We start from the raw sequence: 16,702 nt of genomic DNA, 5'->3' as shown, positions 1-16,702 counted from the left end.
AGGTAGTGCAGGCTGTGAAAGTGTATCACGGCCCTTAGCTAGCCACTGCGGGCGTACAGTGGAACCTTGGATTACCAGTATAATCCGTTCCAGAAGATTGCTTGTAATCCAAAGCACTCGCATATCAAAGCGAGTTTCCCCATAGAAGTCAATGGAAACTAAGATAATTTGTTCCCCACTGACTTCTATTGCATGCAATACCGCATGTGGCCAGAAGTGGGGGGTGCCAGAGAGCCTCGGAAATACTCAGGGACAGCTCGGCTGAACTCGGAAAGGCTCGGGAACGGAGTATTTCCGAGTGATTTTGAGTATTTCTGAATGGCTCCGAAACGTTCCGAGTGTCACCCCACCTCTGGCCAAATGCGGTACTGCACACACCATTAGCTTGAATTCTGCTTGTTTTGCAAGACAACACTCGCAAACCGAGTCAGGATTTTTTTAAACAAAGTTGCTCGTCTTTCAAAACGCTTGTTAACTGCGTTACTCGTTAACCAAGGTTCCACTGTACATTACCATGACACTCACAGCGCCAATATGGGACAGCAAAGGGGAGACAGTCGACAGGGCAAACAGAAGGCAAAGCAAGAAAGAGAGATCCTCAGGACAGCAATATGGGACTGCTAAGGGGAGATAGTCCACAGGGCAGACAGAGGACACAGCAATGAAGAGCGATCCTCAGGACGGCATTATGGGACAGCAAAGGGGAGATAGTCCATAGGGCACAGCGGGGTTTAAATCATTGGTGTGCAGAGCAGAGTTGGCACAACAGGGGCTTAAGTCCTTGGCACGCTGGTAGAGCAGTGTCTGGTACAGCAGGAATTAAAGTCCTTGGTACATGGTAGAGCAGTGTTGGTACAGCAGGGGTTAAAAGACTCACTGGGCAGCAGGGGAGAGCATAGGGGCAAAGCAAAAGAGCTCGGAGCCTGTAACAGAGGCAGGCCAGGCAGGAGTCCTCCACGTCCTGGAATGGGGGGCTGTAGGGTCTGGCCGCAGCATGGACCTCGCACAGCAGCAGTCGGGAGGAGCAAGCCAGGAGAGACTTTTGCCTGTGCCCCGCTCTGGGATTATTTGCCAGAGTGAAGCACGCTCCTGTCTCCAGGAAACCCGAGGTTTGGCGTCGGGTTACCCAGGCAATAAACTCTGCCCCCTCTGCTACAAGTCTCGCCCAGGGAGTGTGGCCTTGGTCATCAGTGGGCTCAGAGCGTGGGAACAACAGGGTCGCATTATACCTATTGAGACAGGAGAAGGGGAGCATGCAGTGACAGGCTTGTATTCTCTATGTGGTGAATCCAAATGTAGGCACAGTGGGGAAGCAGACTGCCTGGTGCTTGGGCAGGAGAGCAAGGGGAAGTCCTCTGCAGGAGGCAGCTCCCTGGCGCTCGGCATGGAGACTAGGTGGTCTGCATGCAGGGAGCTGAGCACAGAATGGCAGTAGGGGCAATATGGCAGGGTCTGTGCTGGGGAAAGCAGAGGACTATTCGGGGGGAACAGGGTTCCTGTGACAGTTCTATTATACCAGATATGCACATTCTTTGATATTCATGCCCACCACTGAGGAGAAGCCCCTATAGATGACAACAAACAGCACTAAGAACATGAGAGTTGGTCAACCCTTTTTTTTTTTTTTTTTTTTTTTTGGGGTGTTTTGGGACCTTATACATTGAACATTGTAGTGTGACTTCAAGAGCTTTGATAACTCTGCAAGCAACAGCTTTTAAGAATACAAACACTAGAGGGAAGCCGCTCCCTACACATGTGCCAATTCCTACTGGGGGCAACCCGCCTATTAAGCCCTTGCATCTCCATCCTAATATTGTACAACTGATACCGTCCAGGTAACTCGCTGTCTACAGAGAAACCTGCAATGATCATATGACCAAACCAAGGAGGATGGAGGAGGACTGGAGTCACATGACTGAGAAGATACTAAACCTCACCCTGGAGATCATCTACCTGCTGACCGGAGAGGTGAGGAGGATTCTGGGTGGTCACATGACATCACTCTTATCTCTATTAATAAAATACAGACCTGACCGGAGAGGTGAGGAGGATTCTGGGATTCTAACATGATATTCCTATTGGTTTTCCAATACAGAGCTTTCCTCTTCTGAAGTCAGGTGATCATATCACCATCACAGTGCCTCCATGTAACTCCCTAAAACCTGAGAGACACAACATGCAGAAGATTCTAGAAGTCACCAAGAAGATGATGGAGCTGCTGATAGGAGAGGTGAGCGGTGCTGGGAATTCTGGGACATTATCCAGTAACAGACAAGGGATGTGTCTGGATGGTGACTGTATCATTGTGTGTGTCAGGTTCCTATAAGGTGTCAGGATGTCACTGTCTATTTCTCCATGGAGGAGTGGGAGTATTTAGAAGGACACAAGGATCTCTACAAGGACGTCATGATGGACAATCACTGATAGTATTATTACGATCTGTACATTATCTGTATTATTACAATTTATTTTTATAATATATTCAGATTAAAAACCTGAGAGATTCCAAAATTTGAGGTTAAAACAACAGAAGAAGAGATGTATGTTTGTTACAATGAATGTTTTATTATATCTTTCAGAGCAGAAACCTTGGGGATAATAATATAGTTGTTAAAGAAGAGTATAAGGAGGAGGATGAGGAATATGGAGTGATGGAGGAGTTTTCAGAAGGACACAAGGATTACTACAAGGACATTATGAAGGATTCCCTGAATAACAGGAACCCACAAGAGAGGTTTCCCCGTCCTCTGTATTCCCGTGATTCCACACAGGAAGATCGCACCATCCCTCACCATGACAAGGTTGGTGTGACTGAGCATCTAGAACATGGACGTGGATTTTTTTTTTTATGTGATAGCATAATTTTACAGGTTATAGTTTACAGTTGTTATTTTCTAGCATTCTCTTGGTTTAGGGTGAAGATCTCATAGATATAAAAGTTGACATTAAAGCAGAAGAAGAAGAGAGGTATGTGAGGAATGATCAGCAATCTATGGAGGAGGATGGAATAACGGGGACATTTATAGAGGAGGACACTCCTACAGAGATCACCACAGGTGGGTCAGTAACACTAAATACATTCCTCCACCCATACTGCTCACTGATTGGTCCAGAGTCCAGAGTAGGTCAAGGACTCAGTGATATCAGCCTGTAATACCCTGGTCACTTTCCTGAGTGTTCCCAGTCCTGTATTCCTGTATTTCCCTCAAATAATTTTCCATCTCTGTGCTGCAGACACAATTTATGTATCTAGACTGGATTTATGGAGATTCTGGGTTTCAGCTAGCAGGGCAATGTTGATTTTCTTCATGTTCATTGCTCGGTTGGGATGAGCCCGATGTTCAAGTCGAACGGGTGTTCGCCAAATAGCGAACAATTTGGGGTGTTCGCGGCAAATTCGAAAGCTGCGGAACACCCTTTAAAAGTCTATGGGAGCATTGATTTTAATAATGCTTAAAGTGAAACAAACAATAAAAGTGAAGTATTCCTTTAAATTTCGTACCTGGACGGTGTCTATAGTATGCCTGTAAAGTGGCACATTTTTCTCATTTTTAGAACAGTCCCTTCACAAAATGACATTTCTAAAGGAAAAAAAGTAATTTAAAAGTACTCACGGCTATAATGAATTGTCGGGTCCCGGCAATACAGATAAAAGTCCTTGAAAAAAACAGCATTGGATCCCCCCAGTCCATTACCAGTCCCTTTTGGGTCTGGTATGAATATTAAGGGGAACCTCGAAACAAAATTAAAAAAAAAAATTGCGTGGGGGTCCCCCCAAATTCCATACCAGGCTCTTCAGGTCTGGTATGGATATTAAGGGTAATTGCGCCAATTTTTTTTTAAAATGTCCCACAAAGTCCATTCATCTTCTATGGCTCCGCCGACGGACCGAAAAATAAAAAAGATCCGCCTCCATGGGAGGCACCCACCTTATGACGCTAATGGCCCCACCCCCTCTGACGCCATGGGGAAGCCATTGGTAAGTCACCGTGCGTCAGAGGGGGCAGTGTCACCCGGGTACGTCACCGCGTGGCCCCGCCCTCACTTATAAAAGAACTGTCATCTGCGCTGAAGCATCATAAGTGAGGGTGGGGCCACACAGTGACGTACCCGGGTAACCCCACCCCCTCTGACGCACGGGGACTTCCCAATGGTTTCCCCGTGACGTCAGAGGGGGCGGGGCCATTAGCATCATAAGGTGGGTGCCTCCCATGGAGGCAGATCTTTTTTATTTTATTTTTTGATCCGTCGGCGAAGCCATAGAAGAAGAAGATGAATGGACTTTGTGGGACATTTTTATTTTTTAATAAAGAACTTGTCAAAAGGTGTATCTTGTTTTTTTTTTAACATTTTGACACTTTTTTTGTGAAATGGTACGGGTGCAATGTACCCGTTACCATTTCAAACGGGGGGTTGGGATCTGGGGGTCCCCTTATTAAAGGGGGCTTCCAGATTCCGATAAGACCCCCGCCCGCAGACCCCCACAACCACCGGGCCAGGATTGTGGGGATGACTCCAATGCACCCTCCCCATGTTGAGGGCATGTGGCCTGGTACGGTTCAGGAGGGGGGGCGCTCTCTCGTCCCCCCTCTTTTCCTGCGGCCTGCCAGGTTGCGTGCTCGGATAAGGGTCTGGTATGGATTTTTGGGGGGACCCCCACGCCATTTTTTTAATTTTTTTTTTTTTTAATTTTGGCACGGGGTTCCCCTTAAAATCCAAACCAAACCTGAAATGTCAGGTATGGATTTTGAGGGGGACCCCTACACCATTTAAAAAAACAAAATTGGCGCAGGGTTCCCCTTAATATCCAACCAGACATGAAGGGCCTGGTATGGAATTTGGGGGGACCCCCACACAATTTTTTTTTTTTAATTTTGTTTCGGGGTTCCCCTTAATATTTATACCAGACCCAAAGGGCCTGGTAATGGACTGGGGGGATCCCATGCCGATTTTTTCAAGGACTTATTGACGTATCTGTATTGCCGGGACCTGACAATTCAATTTAGCTATTACTTTTAAATTACTTTTTTCCTTTAGAAATGTCATTTTGTGCAGGGACTGTTCTAAACACGGGAAAAATGCGCCACTTTACAGGTATACTATAGACACCCCCCAGGTACGAAATTTAAAGGAATATTTCACTTTTATTGTTTCACTTTAAGCATTATTAAAATCACTGCTCCCTAAAAAAAAGTCTGTTTTTAAAACTTTTTTTTGCATTGATACATGTCCCCTGGGGCAGGGCCCGGGTCCCCAAACACTTTTTATGACAATAACTTGCATACCCTGTTTCCCCGAAAATAAGACCTAGCGTGATTGTCGGTGATGGCTGCAATATAAGCCCTACCCCCCAACTAAGCCCTTAAAATTAGCACTTTTGATTTTTCACGTTCGTGTCCCATAGACTTTAACGGTGTTCGCATGTTCTGCTGCGAACCGAACCGGGGGGTGTTCGGCTCCATCCCTATTGCTCGGCCGAGGCACCTGGGACATGTGTAGAGGGATATGTCTGTATAGTCTCAGACCTAAGTCACTGATTGCAGTCTCAGGATATGGGAGGCATCAGTGTGGGACCTCTGCAACTTTTCTTAGTTAAGTAAACCTTTAGACTACTTATGATTACTGAAAACTAATATTACAAGTCTTGACCATTACACTATATGATTTATATTGCACATTATGTAGTCTTAAGCCCTGCACTTGATATTCTAAAGCAGTGTTCTCCAAAGTGCGACCCTTTGATTGCTTTTGTTTGCCCCATGGGGCACTATTTCATCCACTGACACCAACGAAGGGGCACAATTCCTCCCAATGACACCAATGACAGGGTACAATTTTTACCAATGACACTAATGATGGGGCACAATTTCTCCCAATGGCATTAATGATAGGGCACATTTGCTCTCAATGGCACCAAAGATGGGGCATTGTTTACATCCACTGATGCTGGGACACTTTCTATTCCCGATAGCCACACTGCAGGACAGTAAACTGGCCATTTGTTTAAAATGTTTGGAGACCACTGCTTTATGGTAGGTAGTTCTCACCACTGGAGAGGCCACTAGAAATAAACAGGTCTCCCTTACCTATGCAGGGGCTGCCAGCCCAGGTACCAGGGTAGTGTCCTCCAGAAAATAGATTGAAAATAGATGGCTGCTCCACTGAGTACAGCAGAGCCAAAACTAAATCTATCCAGCCTAAGGCAGGTCGATACATGTACATTGCTTACTTCTGATACAATATAGTCTTAACTATAGTGTTTTGTACAATAAGTTATATGTCCCATACCTTACATACTCTCGACCCCTACACTATATATTCTATATTATACAGTACTTCTGACCCCTGCAATATATATTGTAAATTGCATACTTCTGACCCCTGCACTATATACTCTATATTGTACATTACAGGATTTAGATACTGTATTTCTATTTGTTGTATTCTATACAATAAGTTGTGCATTACATAGTTCTGACGTCTGCTCTCTACACACTGCTATATATAAACATAATATATATTCTTTTTTGTTACACCCATTTCCTACCAGCTGGACATTTTATATCTGATAATTTGATTGGAGCACAGACTTTTACATGTTGATAATAATGTGATAACCTCCTTCAACTTTGGAACCTTAAACAGAAAGTGATAATGAGGGAGGAGTCAATAACCCAATGATGGTGGTCTTCAGGATCAGTCCAGTCTTCATCTTGGTTGTTCTCTCCCCCATCCTCACTCTCTGACCTCTGGTGGGGCTCAGCCCTGGTGTTATTCATGACCAAATGATGAACTAAATAAGGAAGTGCAGTACTTCTTGTGTTGGGAAGATGGCACTGAATGATAGAGGGGGTGGGGACAATGAGGACAATGAGTGATGAGGGGGTCCTATAATCCCCTCATCACTGTCACTCCTATAAAAGACAGTTCTTGTTTCCTCACTCTCTGACTAAGGTCCATGAATAAAGAAATGAACTGTTAGGAGATCAGAGGACCCATTTATTAGTTGCCTTGAGGGTGGAATTGTAAGATTCTCAGAGACAAAGCTGCCTGATGTGGGCGGAGTCCTGGTTTAGGGGAACCAATCTGCTCATGTCTAGTAATAATCTTTTTATCTCTATTTTAGTACATGGACGGGAGATGAGGAAAACCTCAGAGGATTGTCTCACTTTGTCTCCAGACTGCAAAGTAGAAGATGAGGACATCACACAGGATGGTTCAGGAGAAAACCCGACTACCTCAAATGTCCATCCGGCACCACACAGTGTAGATGGACCATCGTATTCCTCTTATCCTGAGGAACCTCAGACTGTGAGGGACGGTGCCGTCCTTCCAACAGATAAGAGGTTTTCCTGTACTGAGTGCGGGAAGTGTTTCAAATTTCAGTGCTATCTTAATGTGCATAAAAGAACCCACACAGGTGAGAAGCCCCATTCTTGCCCTGACTGCGGCAAATGTTTTTCACTTAAGTCCAATCTTCATAAACATCAGAGTTCTCACGCAGGGGAAAAGCCATATCCCTGTCCTGAGTGTAAGAAATCTTTTGTACATAAATCACAACTTCTCGTACATCAGAGGTTTCACACGGGGGAGAAGCCATATTCCTGTCCTGACTGCGGTAAATGTTTTTCACAGAAGAACAATCTTAGAACACATCAGAAATTTCACACGGGGGAAATGCCGTTTTCCTGTCCTGAGTGTGGCAAATGCTTTGTACGAAAATCTGCATTTGTCCTACATCAGAGATCTCACACGGGGGAAAAGCCATATTCCTGTCCTGAGTGCGGGAAACGTTTTTCAGACAGGTCTGTACTTAACAAACATCATAGATTACACACAGGTGAGAAGTTGTATTCCTGTTCTGTTTGCGGAAAATATTTTAAACAAAAATCAGATCTTGTCTCGCATCAGAGATCTCACACGGGTGAGAAGCCATATTCCTGTCCCGAGTGCCGGAAATGTTTTGCACGTAAAACCAATCTTTACACACATCAGAGATTGCACACGGGGGAAAAACCATATTCCTGTCTTGAGTGCAGGAAATGCTTTTCAGACAAGTCTGATTTTAACAAACATCAGAGAGTGCACACAGGGGAGAAACCGTATTTCTGTTCTGATTGCGATAAAAGATTTAAACATAAATCAGAACTTGTCACACATCAGTGGTCTCACACAGGGGAGAAGCCGTTTGCCTGTTCTGAGGGCGTGAAAGATCTTCAACAACAATCAGAACTTGTCTCGCACCAAAGGTCTATGACGGGTGAGAAGTCGTATTCCTGTCCTGAGTGCGGGAAATGTTTTTCACGGAAAACCAATCTTTACACACATCATAGATTGCACACGGGGGAAAAACCGTATTCCTGTCTTAAGTGCAGGAAATGCTTTTCGGACAAGTCTGATTTTAACAAACATCAGAGAGTGCACACAGGTGAGAAGCCGTATTTCTGTTGTGAGTGTGGGGAAGGTTTTAAGCAAAAATCAGAACTTGTCATACATCAGAGATCTCACACGGGGGATAAAAGCAGTGTTGCTGTCCTGAGTGCGGGAAATGTTTTTCAAATTAGTCCAATCTTTACAGACATTGGAGATCTCCCACCGGGGGAGAAGCCATTTTCCTGTCCTGAGTGAGGGAATTGTTCCTCACTGAAGTCCTGTCTTCCTGTACATCAGGGATCCCACACAACCCTCGAGGTGTATTAGTGCCTTGAGTGCGGGAAATGTCTTCTATATGAATGTTGCTGGACATCACAGCCCTCATGTGGGGAAGAAGCACACCCTGATATACACCTCAGATATACTCCATGGCTGATCTTCTTCATGTAAGAAACAGTTCATAAGGAGAAGAGTTGTTGGCTATTGTTAGCAGTAGAAAAATAAAAAAAAATTGAGTCATTACCTTTTGCTGGCTGAGTATATTTTGTAGTGTAAGCTTCACAAACACTTTTTTTTTTTTTTTTTTAATAGTTACAAAGATGTGACCAGCATTCACCCGTGACCATGTTCGTTGTTTGTTATTTCATACATGCATTTCCTATGACCATTGGCTCCATCTGTAGCCATAATGCCGTATTAATCTTTTTCGTGATGGAGGTATTTCAGGAAAAATACTCTGTTATGGCCACTAGACGGAGCTGACTATTATTAGAAATCACTATGTTGATTAACTTATGAATCAAATTGATGGCAGCATTTATCATACTCAACTAACACATATTTTCTATTTATCGGGTTGATTGTCAGGCATGCCTTCTTTGTTTTTATTTTACCTCTATTCACACAGAAGAAATGTACATGCACTTTTATCGCATAAATTGCAATGTAATTTTTGTGGAACAAGACAAAAGAAAAAAAAGAGAGCACATATCTCATTGTGGAGTGCCGTGAAAAGAATTTAATAATGAAAAACAATAAAATATTACACCCACAAACAATGAGAGAGGGGCTGCAGTGGGTGAAGGGTTATGTTTGAAGAAACTAGCTGTTTAATATAATTATGAACAATGCTTCAGGCTTGCAGGGTGCCCAGTGGTGGTCCGTCCATAGAGTGCGCACGGACGTCACCCCCCCTATCCATGTGTCCGGCCCCCTGATCTACATACAAGGATGCTGGACCATGGATTCCAATGGGGGGGGGGTGTTTGTTTTTTTTTGAAGTACGTGATCCAACCCCCCACTCCCTTTTAGGTCCCTTTCACACTTTTGCGACTTGTCCTGTGACTTGAGACTGCAAAATCGCATGACAAGTCAGTCCCCATGTTTTTCAATGAGTGCCATTCATATCTGTGCGACTTCACTGCACTACTTTGGTACGACTTTGATGCGATTTGAGTTCCATAGACCTCAAGATTACACAGGCATTGCTTAAAGTCGCATACAAATTGCGCAACTTTCAGGTCACACAAGTGTGAAAGGGACCTAATGTGTACTCGACACTCCAGATTTTATTTACTTTCAACATTTTTTTTATTGTGATGAAAATAAATTGTACAAGGAAAGGTGTACATTAATCAAAAGATTACAATATTGTGGGTGAAATTGAAAAATGAAACCAATACTGTTGTGCAGTTTAACAACAAAAAATGTTGGTAGTAGGTGCAGTGTTGTCTGCAGAGTGCAGTAAAGACTGGGTGATGGGGCAGTAGAATAAGTAGGGGAGGTGGGTCAGTAGAGAGGTAGGCAGATAGGTGAGACATCCTCGGAGAAGGATGATGAAGTAGAAATAAGCAAAAATCCTAACACAATAAACATTACTTGTTAATTGTGGATAGTTAATATATGAGAATACAGGCTACTGAGATGTGGAGGTATCCGGTACTCTCTTATTGTTGTGGCTGTGTGGGAGGAGAGGATGAACTCCCTGGCAGAGGGTGGAATAAAACTGTAGAAATAGTTGTGTTATTAAGTAAAAGGAAGGTTCCATGAGGGGTGAGAGATCCAAGGGAATACAAATGCACATCATACTTTTCACATATTTATTTGTAAAACCATTTATCATTTTCCTTCCACTTCACAATTATGTGCCGCTTTGTGTTGGTCTATTACATAAGATACATTTACATTTTTTTGGTTGTGATATGACAAAATGTGGAACATGTCAAGGGGTATGAATACCTTTTCAAGGCTCTGTAGATCCATATATATTTGGCCACAGGCACAATTTAATTTTTTTCACGCATTTACCAAAACATAATCAAGCTATAGTTATATAATGGATATGGGCTGAAAGTGCACACTCTCAGGTTTAATTTGACGGTATGTACAGTATCTCACAAAAGTGAGTACACCCCTCACATTTTTGTAAATATTTTATTCTATGTTTTCATGTGACAACACTGAAGAAATTACACTTTGCTACAATGTAAAGTAGTGAGTGTACAGCTTGTATAACCGTGTGAATTTGCTGTCCCCTCAAAATAACTCAACACACAGCCATTAATGTCTAAACTGGTGGCAACAAAAGTGAGTACACCCCTAAGTAAAAATGTCCAAATTGGGCCCAATTGGCCATTTTCCCTCCATGGTGTCATGTGACTCATTAGTGTTACAAAGTCTCGGGTGTGCATGGGGAGCAGGTGTGTTAAATTTGGTGTTATCACTCTCACTTTCTAGCTGGTCACTGGAAATTCAACATGGCACCTCATGGCAAAGAACTCTCTCAGGATCTGAAAAAAAGAATTGTTGCTCTACATAAAGATGGCCTAGGCTATAAGAAGATTGCCAAGACCCTGAAACTGAGCTTCAGCATGGTGGCCAAGACCATACAGCGGTTTAACAAGACAGGTTCCACTCAGAACAGGCCCCGCCATGGCTGACCAAAGAAGTTGAGTGCACGTGCTCAGCGTCAGGTTGTCTTTGGGAAATAGACGTATGGGTGCTGCCAGCGATGCTGCAGAGGTTGAAGGGGTGGGGGGTCAGCCTGTCAGTGCTCAGACCATACACTGCACACTGCTTCAAATTGGTCTGTATGGATGTCGCCCCAGAAGAAAGCCTCTTCTAAAGATGATGCACAAGAAAGCAGTTTGCTGAAGACAAGCAGACTAAGGACATGGATTAGTGGAACCATGTCCTGTGGTCTGATGAGACCAAGAAAAATGCATTTTCAGATGGTGTCAAGCGTGTGTGGCGGCAACCAGGTGTACAAAGACAAGTGTGTCTTGCCTACAGTCAAGCATGGTGGTGGGAGTGTTATGGCCTGGGGCTGCATGAGTGCAGCCGACACTGGGGAGCTACAGTTCATTGAGGGAACCATGAATGCCAACATGTACTGTGACATACTGAAGCAGAGCATGAGCCCCTCCCTTTGGAGACTGGGCCGCAGGGCAGTATTCCAACATGATAACGACCCAAAACACACCTTCAAGATGACCACTGCCTTGCTAAAGAAGTTGAGGGTAAAGGTGATGGACTGGCCAAGCATGTCTCCAGACCTAAATCCTATTGAGCAAACAGAAGGTGGAGGAGCGCAAGGTCTCTAACATCCACCAGCTCCGTGATGTCATCACGGAGGAGTGGAAGAGAACACCAGTGGCAACCTGTGAAGCTCTGGTGAACTCCATGCCCGAGAGGGTTAAGGCAGTGCTGGAAAATAATGGTGGCCACACAAAATATTGACAATTTGGGCCCAATTTAGAAATTTTCACTTAGGGGTGTACTTTTGTTGGCAGTGGTTTAGACATTATTGGCTGTGTGTTGAGTTATTTTGAAGGGACAGCAAATTGACACTGTTATATAAGCTGTACACTCACTACTTTACATTGTGGCAAAGTGTCATTTCTTCAGTGTTGTCACATGAAAAGATATAATAAAATATTTACAAAAATGTGAGGGGTGTACTCACTTTTGTGAGATACTGTACATCCAAATCGGAGGAAGGGTTTAGGGATTACAGCTCTTAAGAATAGCCACCCCCCCCCCCTTTTTCAAGGGACTAAAAGTAATTGGACAATTGAATCAAAAGCTGTTTCATGGCCAGGTGTGGGCTATTCCTTAATTATTTCTTCATCAATTAAGCAGGTAAAAGGTCTGAAGTTGATTCTAAGTGTGGTATTTTCATTTGGAATCTATTGCTTTGAACCTACATCATGCGTTAAAAGGAGCTGTCCATGCAAGTGAAACAGGCCATTGTAAGACTTCAAAAATGAAACAAATCCATCACAGAGGTAGCAGCGACATTAGGAGTTACCAAATCAACAGTTTGGTACATTCTGAGAAAAGAAAAACACACTGATGAGCTCAGCAACATAAAAAGGCCTGGACGTCCATTGAAGACAACAGTGGTGGATGATTGCAGGATCCTCTCTATGGTAAAGAAAAACCCATTCACAACATCCAGACAAGTGAAGGACACTCTCCAGGAGGTGGGTGTATCATTGTCAAAGTCTACAATCAAGAGAAGACTTCACAAGAGAAAATACAGAGGGTTCACCACAAGAGGCAAACCATTCATAAGCCTGAAGAATAGAAAAGCCATATTAGACTTTGCCAAAAAACATCTAAAAAAGCCAGACAAGTTCTGGAAAAGCATTCTTTGGACGGATGAAACTAAAATTAATCTGTACCAGAATGACGGGAAGAAAAAAGTGTTGAGAAAGCTTGGAACAGCTCATGATCCAAAGCACGCAACGTCATCTGTAAAACATGGTGGAGGCAGTGTGATGGCATAGGCATGCATGGCTTCCAGTGGCACTGGGTCATTGGTGTTTATTGATGATGTGACAGAAGCAGCCAGATGAATTTTGCAGTGTTTAGAGATGTACTGTCCACCCAGATTCAGCCAAATGCAGCAAAGTTGATTGGACAGAGCTTCACAGTACAGATGGACAATGATCCGAAACACGCTGCAAAAGCAACCCAGGAGCTTTTGAAGGAAAAGAAGTGGAATATTCTGCAATGGCTGAGTCAATCACCTGATCTCAACCCAATTGAGCATGCATTTCACTTTCTGAAGGCAAAACTAGAGGCAGGAAAATCATCAGAAAGGAGGAAACCCAGTCTTTGATAATGACCGTAGGTTCCAGACTTCAGGCCGTCATTGCCAGTAAAGGATTCTGAACAAAATATTAAAAATTAACATTTTTATGATTATATTCATTTGTCCAACTACATTTGAGCCCTTAAAAAATGGGGGGACTGTGTATCAAAATGGCTGCAGTTCCTAAAATGTGTACTTGATATTTATGTTCAACCCCTTGAATTAAAGCTGAAAGTCTGCACTTCAAATTCATTTGGATTGTTTTGTTTTCATTTTATTCTGGTAACATACAGAGCCAAAAGTATGAAAATTGTGCCTGTGCCCAAATATATATGGACCTAACTGTAGGAGATGGCCAGAGACTGCAGACATACTACAGGAGATGGTCAGAGACTGCAGAGACATATTACTATATATAAGACTGTAGGAGATCATGAATTGCATTCACATATCAGTGCTACCATATTTGTTCACCCTACAGTCCACCAACAAACTGTACCATCATCACATGAAAGGGTTGACCAAGTCTTTGGTAGCCTTAAACCAGCCAATATCCTCCAAAGGAAACAAAAGGAGAACATCAAACAAATCATGGAGAACTCTACACAAATAGCTCTATATAAACAGCAGAAGATCATCAGTAACAATCTGTCCAACATTCACATGTAATGCCAGCTGCAGAATCTACAAGAAGTCTAATCAGTGTGTTCTCCTTGTGTGCATTGTGCAGCTAATCAGTGTTCTTGGTGGGAGTGGAGATAACCCATTTATAAGGATATACAGTATATACACACACAGCACAAGACCATGTTCACACTACGAGATGTTTTTTTTTCGGGCTGCAGTTGCAAATTAGCTCCACAAGATGGTGATATCATTTGTAGTCAGGAAGACAGCAAGTCTCTATGGAAGAGAGTAACTGATGTCAGGTACAGACAGGAAGTTCTGGGTGAGAGGTGAGTCGGGAGGAAGTAAAGAGAAGACATTGCTGGAAGTGGCAGCAGAGGAGGTAATTATTATTATTATACAGGATTTATATAGCGCCAACTGTTTGAGCAGCGCTTTACAACATGAATGCAGACAGTACAGTTATATTACAATTTGGTAAAAGAGGACTCAGAGGGCCCTGCTCGTTAGAGCTTACAATCTAAGAGGGAGGGTCAATTGGTACAAAAGGTAATATTATTATAGTATTATTATACCAAATTTATATAGCGCCAACAGTTTGCGCAGCACTTTACAATGTAGAGAGAGTATTGTTGCCACCTCATCCCTTTAAACCTGAATACATATTAATCATACAGGTTCTGTGGCTGATTAAGGTGGTAATTAAACTCACTCGGTGCCTTATCTGCATTTAATTAACTTAATTAGCCTCAGAACCTGTGTCATTCAAAGGAATCATCACCAAGGAATGAGGTGGCAACTCTAAGGGCCCTTTCACACTGGGGCGGGGGCGTTGTCGGCGGTAAAGCGCCACTATTGTAAGCGGCACTTTACCGTCGGTATGCGGCCGCTAGCGGGGCGGTTTTACCCCCCTGCTAGCAGCTGAGAAAGGGTTAAAACCACCGCAAAGCGCCTCTGCAGAGGCGCTTTGCCGGCGGTATAGCCGCGCCCTCCCATTGATTTCAATGTGCAGGAGCGGTATACACTCCGCTCCTTCACCGCTCTGAAGATGCTGCTGGCAGGACTTTTTTTACCGTCCTGCCAGCGCATCGCTCCAGTGTGAAAGCCCTCGGGGCTTTCATACTCGAATTAAAGCAGCGGCACTTTCGGGTCGGTTTGCAGGCGCTATTATTAGCGCCATAGTGCCTGCAAACCGCCCCAGTGTGAAAGGACCCTAGGAGGGAGACACTACACCAACAGTACAATTCAAAACAAGAGGGTTAGAGGAGCCCTGCTCCTGCAAGCTTACAATCCAAGAGGGAGGGGCTAGTGAAGCAAAAGGTAGGGCCTGTGAGGGATGAACTGATGAGGGGAATGGAAGATTTAGTTGTTAGGTGGAGGCAAGATAGGCCTCCCTGAAGAGATGAGTTTTTAGGGATCGCCTAAAAATGGATAGGGTAGGAGAAAGTCGGACAGATTGGGGTAGTGAGTTCCAGAGGATGGAAGAGGCTCTGGAGAAGTCCTGGAGACGAGCATGGGAGGAGGAGACAAGGGGAGCTAGAGAGCGCAGAGGGCGGTTTGGGTGATATTTGGAGATAAGATTGGTGATGTAGCTTGGGGCAGAATTGTGAATGGCTTTGTATGTTATTGTAAGTATACAAAAGATACGCTGCACTAAGGTGAAAATATCAATCTGGAGATTATTAATGCATATGAGGTATACTGAAAATACCGCATAAGCGGCTTATCCAGCCACAGCAAGGCACAAAGGATATATATAAAAAACAAGTGATTTTAAAGTGCAATGTGTAAATAATATACTAGATGTATACCATTAGAATGAGAGTAGCGATTACTGAACTACTACCTGTATATATAATGGGTGAAAAAATCATTTATATAGTCTGAAATTTACAGTGTAAAAAATATATAAATATATCACAGTGATAAGTGCAAAATACAACAAAGTGGCAAGTGCCACACAATGAGTGTGAATATCAAATCCAAGATGTGGTACGTGATTATTAAAGTCCAATATATGAAAGAAATGCACGTAAAGTCCATAAAAACAGTTCATAAAAAATCCAACGTGCGTGCATTAATCTTAGTGCTCAGAATTCCATTCCAAGAGACTGTAGGGGGTGAACTGATGGAGAAAGTGAAACAGTGTATTAGGTAGAAGCAGGATTGGCTTCTCTAAAGAGAATGGTTTACAGGGATCGACTAAAGGTGGATAGATTAGGGGACAGTCAGACAGATTGGGGTAGGGAGTTCCAAAGAATGGGAGAAGCTCTGGATAAATCCTAGAGGCGAGCATGGGAGGAGGTGACAAGGGAGCTAGAGATCAGAAGGTCTTGGGAGAAACGAAGAGAGGGGCTTGGTTGGTATTTGGAGACTAGGTTAGTGATGTAGCTGGGTGGCAGAGTTGTGCATGGCTTTGTAAATTGTTAGTATTTTGAATTTTAATCATTGGGTGTGTGGAAGCCAGTGGAGAAATTGGCAGAGAGGGGTAGCAGGCACTGAATGGTTAGTAAGGTGGATGAGTCTTGCAGCAGCATTCATGATGGACTGAAGGGGGGATAGTCTATGTAAAAGTAAGCCAATGAGGAGGGAGTTGCAGTCGAG

The 16,702-nt window shown here is 43.6% G+C and overlaps 1 protein-coding gene across 1 annotated transcript in view; it reads left to right on the top strand.

Moving 5' to 3' along the window:
• The window catches only part of LOC141121577 (uncharacterized), a 137,870-nt gene that overhangs the window by 106,684 nt on the left and 14,484 nt on the right, over positions 1-16,702 (top strand). The window contains 6 exon segments of the mRNA XM_073611212.1: positions 1,839-1,968; positions 2,096-2,230; positions 2,580-2,801; positions 2,915-3,056; positions 7,127-8,619; positions 14,450-14,480. Coding sequence (XP_073467313.1) covers positions 1,839-1,968; positions 2,096-2,230; positions 2,580-2,801; positions 2,915-3,056; positions 7,127-8,619; positions 14,450-14,480 — 2,153 coding nt within the window.

This window comes from Aquarana catesbeiana, unplaced genomic scaffold (assembly GCF_042186555.1).
Source record: "Aquarana catesbeiana isolate 2022-GZ unplaced genomic scaffold, ASM4218655v1 unanchor225, whole genome shotgun sequence".
In the NCBI taxonomy this organism is placed as follows: Eukaryota; Metazoa; Chordata; class Amphibia; order Anura; family Ranidae; genus Aquarana; species Aquarana catesbeiana.
Note: the sequence above shows the minus strand (reverse complement) of the source record. Positions and strands in the feature narration are given on the sequence as shown.